Raw genomic sequence first — 13120 nt, forward strand, 5'->3', positions numbered from 1 at the left:
ACCATGTAGCCAAATAGAGGGCACAATACAGGGCGAAGACTAACTTGTCCGTTTCCTAACTAAATATTCATAAATTCTAACTTCAAAAATTTCTCATGTATATGTTTAACATGCCCGATTCCTAACAAACATAAAAACTCCATATTCATAAATTCTAACTTAAAAAACTAACTAGGATTATATAAATAATACTCCATATTCATACCTTGATTAAGCAATGAGCGGCGGTTACATAAATAATACTACCTCCGTCACACAATACAAGTCATATATAGTGTGGGAATAAGTTTTAAGAAATGTAAAGAAAAAGCCTCACTTATACGTATTAGTTTTATAATAAAATGTGAGTGGAATAGGTTGGTAGTGTTAACCTTGCATCTCAAAACTCTAAGTGTGTGTAAAGATAGTGTGTTGAATTCCACATGATCGTACAAAGAGCCACATCAACCAAAGTCTCCAAGCTGGAAGGATATCCTTATGAAACGTACTTGGATAGAATTGAAGAGCAATAAGTGTTGATTAAATATTGGAGAAACAATCGTTTAGGATACCCAGTGATCTGGCAGATTTGTCTTTTGCAATTCTTTTGAATTTACTTTATAATTCCAGATTTGTCTCTTTAGCTATATATATAGCCATTGTTGTATCGGTTGCCTCATCTCTTGGAGGCATAATGAATTCACTCAATACTAATGAAGCTACAAACCATAAAAAAAGAAGCTCTTCCCATGAGTGAATATTTGAGTAAAATCAAGACGCTATGTGATCTTCTTTGTGCTGCAAGTTGCAAAATCTTGGATGAAGACCAGATCTTACATATTTTGGGAGGACTAGGCAATGAATATGACTCTAAAATGGCAGCTATAACTTCCAGAGGAGATGTGTGGACTGTGCCGCAGGTGGCATCCCTTCTTCTTAGTTTTGAATCCAGACTTGAAACAACTAAGGAATCAGAGCCTTTGTCCTAGTGGCAAAGACCTTAGACTTTATAGTATGAGGTGACGAGTTAGAACCCTCTTGACGAGTTCAAATTTTTCTTTAAAAAAAACAACTAAGGGATCCACTGAAGGATCTCAACCCTTATTCAATCTGGTGCAATCTACTGCGAACAAGAGAGAATGCTATAGCCAACACAATTTAGGCTGTAGAGGAGGCCACTACAAAAAATACGACGGAGGTCGTGGCAACGGTTTCAAAGGGGGGGGGGAGATGAGGATTTAGAGGTAGAATGTCCAACAATAGGCTCTCTTGTCAGTTGTGCGAGAAGCCTGGACACAATAGGCTCTCTACAAGTTCTTCCTGCACAAAACCTCAACTCCTTCCAGTTCAAATTCAGTCAAGAGCTCAAGCACCATTCCGACAGCTTGCTCAGTTAGCCTTGTACCTCAACCTTCTGTTTATTTGCTTCACCTTGTACTAGTCTAGAGTTATGGCACAAAAGGCTCGGTCACCGTGCTTTCATTCTTGCTGTTTAGCTAAAAGTCATTGCCTGCCATATTCTTCCTCCGTATCTACTTATACTTAGCCGTTGTAGCTCATCCATAGTGACCTTTGGAGGCCTGCCCCTGTGGCCTCTAGAAATGGCTTCTGACTATGTGACTTTTGTTGATCAATTTAGCCGCTTCACCCGGATTTATCTTCTGAAATTCAAGAGCGAAGTATATAATGTTTTTAAACACTTGAAGAGTATGGTTGAAACTTAGTTTAGTACCAAAATTAAAGCCATTCAGAGTGATTGGGGATATGAGAGTATCTAGGACTCTCTTCTTTCCTTCAAGATTTGGGTATTATTCAAAGAGTTTCATGTCCCTACACCTCTCAACAAAACGGCATGGCTGAGAAGAAGCATAGACATATTGTGGAGATGGGTTTGGCTCTCTTAGTACAATTAGACTTGTGTTCTTCATTTTGGGATGATGCCTTTATCACATCCACATTCATTATCAATCGTATCCCCTTGCAAACCATCCAGTTTTCCACTCCCTATTGAAAGTTGTTTCTAAAATATGGAATTTTAAACCAAAAATCTACACTACTCAATCTGTGTTGATCCTTCTCTCACCATTCCAAAATCTTTCCTCGTTGCTCTCCTTATTCATCTCTGGAAAGCAGCTATGAAAGCTGAATTCTTAGCTCTCATCAAAAACAAAACATGGACTCTCACTGGCAAGAACCTCATTGGTTGTATATGTAGGGGTGAGCATTCGGGTGAAACCTAACACTATCAGACTTATTATTAATATTGTTGTGACTGTGGTCTATCACGCACCTTGATGTCAACAATGCATTTCTCGATGGTAAATTGGATGAGGAATTTTACATGAAGCAACCACTTGGTTTTGAGCAAGGATCCATCTATGGTATGTAAACTGAACAAGTCTTTGTACGGGCTTAAGCAAGCCTCACGATCCTGGTTCCTAACAATAAAATCAGTGCTACTATCGTTGGGTTTCTTGCAGTCTAAGGCCGATACTTGTTTGTTCTTCCACAAGGTTAATTCTAAAGTTGTGTATCTCATTTTTTACGTTGATGATATGTCGATCACATGGAATTCTCCTTCAGCCATCAAGAAAGTTTTACATCAAATCAACTCTCACTTCTCATTGAAGAACTTAGGGGAAGTGACACAATTCCTTGGAGTGGAGGTTTCAAAGACAGCTCAAGGTCTTCACCTTTCTCAAGCAGCATACATCAGAGAATTACTTGAAACGGCTAAGATGACAGATGCTAACAGCTATCCTACTCCGATGCTATCTGACTCAAAGCTTAGCAAATTTGAAGGAGAGCCAATGTTGGATGGAAAACTATACCGAAGTGTGGTTGGGGATCTACAATATGCAACTATAAGTAGACCTGAAATCAGCTTTGCGGTGAATAAAGTGAGTCAATTCATGTCATCTCCCTTGGAGAGTAGTAAAAGAATCTTGAGGAATCTTGCTGGATCTCTTGATTACGGAATTCACATTCAAAGATCAAACTTACTGCGTTCTTTGATTCTGACTGGGCTTCAGATCAAGATGATAGAAGGTCGACTACTAGTTATTGTTGTATTTCAGAAGCAACCTTGTGTTATGGTGCTCTAAGAAGCAAAAAGTGGTATATCGATCAAATACAGTATAGAAGCCTTGCCCATACAGTGTCAAAAGTTACTTGGCTTGGATACATTCTAACTGAATTAGGGATAAAGCTTCCAGCAACACCTATAGTTTGGGTTGACAACCTCAGCAAAATTGCTCTAGCATCGAATCCAGTACTGCACTCAAGGGCGAAGCATATCGAGATTGATCTACATTTTGTAAGGGATAAGGTGTCATTGAAGCATATAGATTTGAGGCATGTTCCTTCTCTCGGGAACCAATTCTTCTCTAGACTCCGAAACAAACTCGGTTGTCTTCGCTCAAATTGCGGGGAAGTGTTAACCTTGCATCTCAAAAACGATACATCAAGTAAATTGGTGCTTCTATTTTTGAGTTCGCGGTGCGTCGAGTTTTTGTTAATCTCCTCACCGCGCACTGTGTCGTTTTGGGTAAATGTTCAGTAACGAGTGTCTAATATGCCCAGCTTTGTTGATTTGCAGACTGAAATACACAAAACCAAGGCTTGGCATCAGTGAGTTTGGTTCTGTACCTGACGTCGTTGTGAGCATAGCTCTCTATGTACTTTTCATTTCGGGCATAGGGTTCACACTCGGTCACTAATCGACAGCATCGTTAGCGCTAAACATTTGGCCCTGTAATATACATCGTTAATTCACCAATATATTTCCCGTTTTTAACCGGGGACGTATACGTACTTAAGCTCTTGCGGATCGAACTCTCTGGTTGGGTTCTAGCCGCATATCGCCCGTCTACCGTAATTGTGCTTGCAGAGAATGCGAGTTAGAGGAAGTTCCTACTTATTGATGCATAATATGATTATATAGTCTTTCAGATATCAACGGACTTCCTTGTTTTGATAGCTCCTCGACAGTCTCTCTTGTTCTATGTTATTTTTTTTGCCTATTATAAGACTACATTTGCCAAAATGACAAACGACCTCAGATGCAATTAGCTAGATGCTCAAGGTAGTGAGCAATTTTCCAATATTTGACTTGTAATTCAAAGTTCTAATGGTGTATAAAAAAATTTATGTGGCTTTTTATCATTGTTCATCTTATTGTTGTCCAATATATGCAAGTATGAAATTGCCTTTTACTGAATATGAAGCAACATATAGCAGATTTACATAACCTTAGAATGATGCACATGGGTGCCACAAAGTAGATTAATACATAGTTCATGCCTAATGGCATAATCACCCTAAAGTCCGATTAATACAGATCAGGGAAAATACATATTACTAAAGTCATAACAAAATGTCACCAATACGAACAAACTAGCGGTTGTCTTCGGTCAACATCAACAGGTACCCTAGTCGAGCATTAGCCGGCATACCAATGAACACCTCAAGTCGTTGGGGTTTATCACCCAAGATGTTACATAACTTATACCTCTGTTTCAGTGTTAGCCCCTCTACATCGCCCAGCTTATCGAAGACCTTCTGCCCCGCCTTTCCTAGATCAAACTCGTAGCTAATGTGTGCAGAAATCATCTCCAAACGATTGTTGGTTTCAGCATGAAGGTTAGAAAGGAACTCCATCGTAACAGTGCCAGGGCAATATTGTTTCCCTTTGTGAGAACTTGGTTTGGTAGTTGAAGCTTACTTTCTACCATTTCTGGAGCTGTCGTCGTTGAGGTCAAAGGGCTGGACGTATGGTTCACTAGCATGCACCGAAGTACCATTCTTATACGGAGGACGATAATCGTTCTCATTTACCTAGCTACCACAGGCTAGTTTGGCTTTTAAATGTTCAGTCGCAACATCTACTTGCTCGGGCCCACCACCGGAGGCACGGTCCTTGCCGAAAATGCTTTTCTAAGTCTCCCAAACGGGCCACGATTTTGTACGCATTAATTTGGCATCCTTGCCTGTCTGCAACAACACAACACAACCTTCACAGAAGAGGATCATTACATGTACAATTTGCTCCCATTGATCGTCATCGCAATCAATTTTGTATTTGCCATGGGTATTGAAGCCGACACCACTTCTTCCCAAAATTCCTTTGAGTATGTCTTCTTCCACGCCGATATTTTCGATGTTATATGTGGAGTGCCTTTCAAGTCGGAATCGGGAAATTCAGTCCGGATGTTATCCTCGATTTTAGTCAAGTACCCAGCGCGGAAATAATTATCTGATTTCCAGCCCCTGGCAACAAGTTCGAGCAGCGTAGCTGCGAGGATCTCCTCCCCCCCCGAATCCATATTCTTCTCGAACGCTCTTCCTTTCGGTACTTTTGTCTGGGGGACTCACCAATGCAGTAGCAACAAAGGTCACAAGCATTTTTCTAAAAAAAGCACAATTCAATAGTAGAACAATATCTAATTGGTCTTCAGCTAGAACAATAGACGCGCACCTTCACTGACTAAACTAGAGTTGTGGCTCCCCATTGGTCGTTTAGTACCACTGACATTACCTACAACAAATCGGCCAACTATTATCCACATCAGGGCACGGCACGACAACCATAAAACAATTAATTCTGTTTCATATAAAAATAGAACCCAGTAACATCACAGTCCAAAATATACCACAACAAATGCAATTTCACAAAACGGAATGAGAAATTGATCAAAGCGGTTTACAATGCAAAATTCTGCCCACTTCGACCTTAACAAACCTCAATTCATACAATCAATCACTAAATATTCACGACTATTGTTTCGACTTACGACATAAGAAATCGCCGGCGTAAAATTAGGCACAAACGAGAACCGAAGCAAGTTCATATCTTGTGGGAGAAGTAGATTCGATTGCAGTTTTGCTTGATGAGGGTTGAAGTTTGCTCGTAGGATTTGCCCTTTTTTTTGTTAACCAGCTCTATTTATTGAAAGCAAAAATATTTGTCGCGATTCCAATTTCACAATTCGCGCTTGAAGATATAGTATTTATTAATTCATTGGGGCAGTTATGTAAAATCACCTTATAAATATAAAAATCACAATTAAAACAATGTGGAAATCTGCATCACTGGATGCTGGAATTGGGGGTGTTATATGTGGGCTTCATCCACCGAAATCTATGCATCGTTTAATTCTGATCATCCCATATCAAACCCACTGAACAGGCCCTAAAGAACAATGTTTAGAGTATACTGTATATTTATCTTCTATGTGTGACGGAAGATTCTTGCTCCTCGAAATAAATACTATAAACATCTCATTTTGCCATTTTTTCAGTCCACCAATACATGGCTCATTTGTTTATTTACTATTTTTAGTAATAGATCTCATATTACATTAACTTTATTTCACTCACATTTCACTATAAAACTAATATATAAAAGTAGACCCATTTACCACTCACTTTCTTACTAGCATATTTTTTTAAATTCGTGCAAGATCTAAATTGGCCTTATATTAATGAAAGTAGGACCTATTTACCACTCACTTTCTTAGTAGGATATTTTTTTAAATTCTTGCAAGATCTAAATTGGCCTTATATTAATGGACGGAATGAGTACTACTATAAGAGTAGGATCACTTAATTCCCCCTAATTAACCAATAACTACTCCCTTCGTCCCACAAAAATATGTGTTCTTTCTTTTTTAGTCCGTTCCACAAGTATATGCACTTTCCAATTTTGGAAACTCTTTCATCTCTAATGAGATGAGACTCATTCCCCACTAATAAATCTTTAATTACTTTTTCTCACCACCTCTCTCTGACTTTAGCGATTTTGCATTAAAACTCGTGTCGAACCCAAAGTGCATATTCTTTGGGGACGAAGGGAGTATTCATATGGTTATCAACAAAACACGTGGCATAATTCAAATTGAAGCTAGTGTTTTAGATTTAAAAAAAATTAAATTAGTCGTTCGTCCGGTCTATGAAAAATAGTCTCATTTTGAAAATATAAACTTTCTTTCATATTTCATCCACTTCTTTCTTTTACTCTACCCATTTTTCCCCTTATCTTTTACTTTACCTATTTATTACGATTAAAATTCGTGTTGTTCATATATGGAACTATTACCTTCGTATGCAAATAGGTCCCAGTTTATTTTTTCTAAAATTAAATGGAATTAGGGTCCCAAATATCACTAACTCAATTCACACATATTTTATTAAAAACTTGTACTATATACTCCCTCCATCCCATTAAATATGCAACATTTGGGAATCAACACATGATTTTATATAGTGTTGTTTTTTGTGTTAATGAAAAGAGAGTAAAGTAAGATAGATGAAAAGTAGAAATAAAGTTGTTTCCATTTTAGGAAACGTTTCATTTTTAATGGGACAATCCAAAAAGAAAAACGTTTCATACTCCCTCCGTCCTATTGAAGATGACCCACTATTCTTTTTGGTTTGTCCCAACCAAGATGATGAAACACATTTATCTATATTTTATTCCTTCTCTCTTATTTTACTCTCTCCATTTAACACATATAATAAAACTGCATAAAATCGCGTGCCATCTAAAAAAAAAGGGGTCATCTTTCTTGAAACGGAGAGAGTATTTAATAGGACAGAAAAAGTATTTGTGTGATCTATATATCACTAACTTTTTCCCACGTATTTTTTCCTAAAATTTCTTAAAATCTATTTCAAAAAATTGGGTGTCTATCAGTACACAGGGAGAGTATTTTTTATGGTCGGTGGAGTATTAAAAAGCTAGTCTACCCGTTCGCACATGTTATACACGAAATATAACAGAGGAGAATATTTAATCAAAAATATCATATCGTAACAAGTGTCACAATTTAATTAGTACAAAATTTTTCTGGATTATTCTATACTTGCCTACTTTAAGTATAACTCCAATATATTGTGAAGTACACGGCTAATTCATTAAAGTAGAAAGAACATGATATAAATCTTTTGAGAAATGATAAACTACCCTTTTATTTATTATATTATGATATTAATACAAATATTTGCATTCATTACTATTGGTTATACACAAAAATATTTACTTATTATAAAACTATAGTCATACACGAAAACAAAATATTCAATTTTATCAATTAATTAATTCCTTTCTACGATCAATATTTATAAATAAAAACAACAACATATTTCTATCTGAATATAATGAACTCATTATCTCACATCATACTTTATTCACCTCTTTAAAACTAAACAATAATAGACTTGAGATACAACTTTATTTGTGTTATATTCCTAAAATTTATTTTTAATAATTGCTAATTATAATTTTATTTATTATTAAACCACATTATTCCACCATTCTAATTTTGGAGTAGTTACTTTACTTCTAGCCTCTAGGCGACTTTTGGAATGTTACACGTTTTGATCGGTTATTTCAGTTGATTATATCTAAAACTGATAATCGTAATCTAACCGAAATCGGTAGTTAGTGATCGATTAACTAAGAATCGGTCTTGTCGGTTCAGTTACCGGCTACCCGATAACCGAGGAATCATTTACGCAACCCTATCTAAATCAATGGAATAATTGAGAAAAATGTCAAAGTTATGATATACTAATTGACTATTTTTTAAAGTTGTGGGATTGATTAGAATTTGACCAAACTTCATCATATTAATTTATGGCAATTTTTCCTTAATTATAGTATAGATTAAAAAATGGTTAATATCCAAGTTTAGGATAAACACAAATTTTACACTTAGGTAGGAATTAGATTTGACATGTTTAATTTATTATCATATTAGTTAATTAGTATGTTATGAAAATTTATGATTTTACGTAATTATTTTAAAAGTTATAAGATTAATATATAAATTATGATTTAAATAATAGCTATCTCAAAAATAAAATTGTAGTAATATAATTTGAATATGGATTGGGGCTTAGTCTGAGTGTGCATATTTTACCAAGCATGTGACAAGCTGTTATTTAAGAAGTGGCTCTATGATTAATCCATGTAAAACTGTAAATGTTATAGTCGGTTGCGCGTGTGTTAGTAAATAGTGGAGTATATGATTTTCCACTAAAATCTTTTGATAAAGAGACAATTAAAGATACACGTTTTTCTTTAGTCTCTTTCTAGTTTCTACAATACAATTATTAGGTAGGTTGAAGACAATGGACACTGAAAACGACCCCACCATTCACTCTTCTTTTACGTATATGCCTAATCAATCATACACACACCACAAAAGTTTTGGTTTGATGGATAAACTGTGATGACTCTACTCACCCCATACTTTCTTGCCCATCCAAATCCAAAAATGATAATGACCTAAACTTGATTTACCCAATTTGATAAAAAGATTAGCCTACTCAAAAGCATATGCTTTGTTAGATATAAAAATCATGATCCAATTAATTTTGACATTAATTTACTCATATATACTTGATATATGAGAGTTTTGCCTTGCCAATTGAATTACTCACACATAAAACTCAAATGGAGGCATTTCATTTATCATTACATAATTGGATAATCAATCTATTACTAATTTGCAAATTAATGATAGCCACTTGGAGAAATATAAGTCCTTAAATTAATTATTGTGCCCTGTTAGGTCTCAATTCGCTATAATTGATATGTCATTACATCTTTTATGTAAAGTTGGTTTTATTTCTTTTTCATGTTTTTTTTTCTTTAAGGAGACATATTTTTAGTAGCCGGTAGGAATTTTAGTGTTGCCTTTAGATAAGGCACTACTGGAGGAATATATCGACAAGTTGAATTAACTGATTCGATTCATACACTAATTAAAAGCCACCAATCCTACAAAGTCTCATCAACAAAATTGACCTCAAAACTTTTTAATGTCGGTCACTATATATCCATGCCTTGAATTTTGAACAATATTGAATAATTGCGAGCAGTTATACATTCACCAACCCTAAAGCACGATCATTAATTGATAATAAATTAATGAAATGAAAATTCATTTCCACACTATTTGTACATGAAACGAAATTTCAATGATAGAACAACATCACATGGCTTGCCCACAAAAACAGCTCATACGTGGACGTATACTGTATTGATTATTACGACATAAATAATTGAAAAAGTTAAACCCACTAATTGAGAATATTAATCTATCTTAAATTTTATATACTTTTTCCTCTGTAGCTGAATCACAATCACAATACTCCTTCTGTCCTATTAAAAATGAAACATTTTTCTTTTGGAACGTCTCATTAAAAATAAAACTTTTTCTTAATTGAAAACAACACCTTTTCTACTTTTTTATCTTCTCTCTTACTTTATCATCTCTTTATTAACTCACAACAAAACACTACATAAAATTTCTTGCTAAAAACAAATGTTTTATATTTAATATAGGGCAGAAGGAGTATTTCTTTTTAGATTGTGTGTTCTAGAGTGAAGAAGAAGGCAGTGTATAAAATGGTCAATAAATAGTAAGAGATTCCTAATCCTAATGAATTATAATTAGCCTCCATTAAACACCCACTAACCAAGAGCCAATAATTGCATGAATTAAACCCAAAGATGTGGAGTAATTCTGGTGTTTTTTCCAATTCACAGTAGTAGTACGAAAGATAAAAATGTGCACAATATAGTTAAAACACAGACAACAACATTATTAAGGATATAATTTAAGTAAAAGTATAGGCGTATGTCACACACTTACGCTACAGCTGAGCGAGAGCTGATACTTAACTCCGGCACCAACCACAATTCCGTTGGCTTTAGAATTCCCAAGCGGGATGTAGGCGGGGCAGGAAACGTGGAGGTGGTAGCGCCCGGAGACAAACGACCCGACCTTCCATTTGACGCGGCCGTTAATTTTAACGGTGAGCTTGATGGCGCCGTTGGACTGGTCCTGGGCGAGGGCGAGGCCGTTGTAAGGGGCGACGGGGACGGAGTTGCCGTAGAGAAACGGGGACCAGACGTTGACGTCCTTGTGGCCCTGGTAGACGGGGGGGATGGCGGTGTAGTAGGTGATCTGCTGGCTGTGGTATGTGGCGAAGGAGTCGAGCTTGTCGTAGTAGACGCCGATGCGGGAGTTGGGGTTGCGGGAGAGGATGGTGATCTGGACGGTGGTGGAGATGACGTTGGCGGCGGAGACGTTGAGGGCGAAGATGGTGGCGTCCTGGAGGAGGAACCGGGGCTTTTTGGGCTGGAGGATGGCCCACACGAGGAGGATGACGAGGAGGAGGAGGAAGTTGAACACCAGGAGGGCCGCGCAGCACTTGCGGAGGACCTTCCGCCGCTTGCTCTTGTGGTGGCTGCACACTTTCTCTGACGACATCTTTTCTTTTCTTTTCTTTTCTTTTAGGGGAATAATGGGGAATGTGTTTGTGTGCTTGGTTATATTGATGAGATGAGGTGTGATTGTGTGTGTGTGTGTTGAAAATGGGTGTACCTTTACAAAAGGATGTGTCACTGTTAATTTCTACTACTAATGTGTGTGTGTGTTGGATTTTATACTACTAATGTGTGTGTGTGTGTTGGATTTTATTTTTAACTGCTCTACCGTTGGTGTTTTTTAACGAATGTACTGAAATAATACGAACAATCGCAAATATAAAAGTGATAAACACGAGGAATTATTTACTTAAACGATTTCACTACATAATTTCAAGGTTAATAGCATAGCACCTCTATTTAAGTAAAATATAATCCTAACTTTTATTTCTTTCGTCCATAAAAAATAGTTACTCTCTCCGTCCGTGAAATATTGTCCAGTTTTGCCATTTTAGTTCGTCCGAAAAGTTGTCCACTTTGCTTTTTACTATTTTTGCTAAATGGATCTCACTTTTCACTAACTCTTTACGCTCGTATTCTATTATAAAACTAATATATAAATGTGAGACCCTCATTCCACTAACATTTTAAATTCACTTTCCTTTACATTTCTTAAAACATGCGCCAGTCAAACTTTGACAAACATCTCATGAATGGATGGAGTACATTTTTATACAACACGAGTTATATAAGAAATTGGTAAAAAAAAAGAAAAAAAAAATAGATAAAGTAAGAAATATGGCACAAGTTATAATAAGAAAAAGCAGAAAAAAGAAAAAAAATAGATAAAGTAAGTAAATACGAGAAAGTGGGTGAAATTGAGAAAAAAACTTTTCACTTTTAAAAATAGAACTATTTTTATCAAAAATCTCAAAATGATAAAATGAAATTATTTTTGGACAGTAGGGAGAATTAGTAGGAAATACTAAATCTCACAAGCAAATATATTGGTCATAATTATTTCCTTTTAGAATCCATAATCAACAGCAAATTACTAAGTTTTTATAATATTAATTTTAGTAGTGTTTTGAATAATGCTTGAACCAACAAGTGTACTTTATTAGCTAAGTTAGGTTTAGATTTTAATACTAATTAATAAATTGAATTGATTTCAATTTTAGATTAACCAACTTGGACAGGGAATATTTAGGAGTTGATATAGTAAATCAGATCAGCAATTTACGACCGTTTGATTGAAGATCACGCATTTCAACTTGGCTCCGATTATAGTTTGCACTGTTTGTCCCACAAATTTGTTGATTATATATAGATAAGTAGTGAGTTTATAATTGATTATAAATTTGCATATTGAATGTCGGAAAATACATTTGGTTTTGCATGGGTTGCTTTACTTTTATACGATGCTTTAAACTAGCAAAAGGAAATTTCTAGGCTCTTAACTTTTTGGAAAAGACTCATTTAATGGACTGACTAGTTGCACTACTTTAATACTACTACCAACTAAAAAGATTATGCAAATGTACTAAGGTCCACATCGCTGATTTTGAGGAAATCACTTTTGAAACCCTTCTTTCTCATTTATAAAAACCATTTCATTTTTAAAATTCATAGTAAAACTGAATAAACTCAACTCTATACGGAGTATTATATATATAAATGTATGATGTAAAGAGTAAAGGAAAAGTGGAATCTGTTAAGTGAGAAGCAATAGCCAAAAGCTAACATAATTAATGAAGAGAAAATTACGATAAAGTATGTTTATGATGGGGATTGGACTTAGAAAACGTGACACGTCATCCACATCAATAATTATATACAGTACAGTTTTCTTACCATTTTAAAAAATTTCATGAAAAACTTGAAGATATTATCCTACCGACTCAATTAATTGTAAATATACTG

General features: G+C 35.6%; 1 protein-coding gene and 1 long non-coding RNA gene across 2 annotated transcripts; both read right to left on the reverse strand.

The window, feature by feature from the left end:
- Positions 1–4212: 4212 nt before the first annotated feature.
- LOC121799039 lies at positions 4213–7237 on the reverse strand. Its single transcript, XR_006050135.1, has 2 exons — positions 5456–7237; positions 4213–5386 (listed from the first exon to the last, which is right to left on the reverse strand). It is a non-coding gene; the product is annotated as an uncharacterized LOC121799039 (long non-coding RNA).
- Positions 7238–10501: 3264 nt separating this feature from the next.
- LOC121799133 (NDR1/HIN1-like protein 1) lies at positions 10502–11372 on the reverse strand. The gene has a single exon (XM_042198473.1). The coding sequence runs from the start codon at positions 11259–11261 to the stop codon at positions 10629–10631; it is 633 nt and encodes a 210-aa protein (XP_042054407.1). The 5' UTR covers positions 11262–11372; the 3' UTR covers positions 10502–10628.
- Between the last annotated feature and the right edge of the window lie 1748 nt (positions 11373–13120).

This window comes from Salvia splendens, chromosome 4 (assembly GCF_004379255.2).
Source record: "Salvia splendens isolate huo1 chromosome 4, SspV2, whole genome shotgun sequence".
Lineage (NCBI taxonomy): Eukaryota > Viridiplantae > Streptophyta > Magnoliopsida > Lamiales > Lamiaceae > Salvia > Salvia splendens.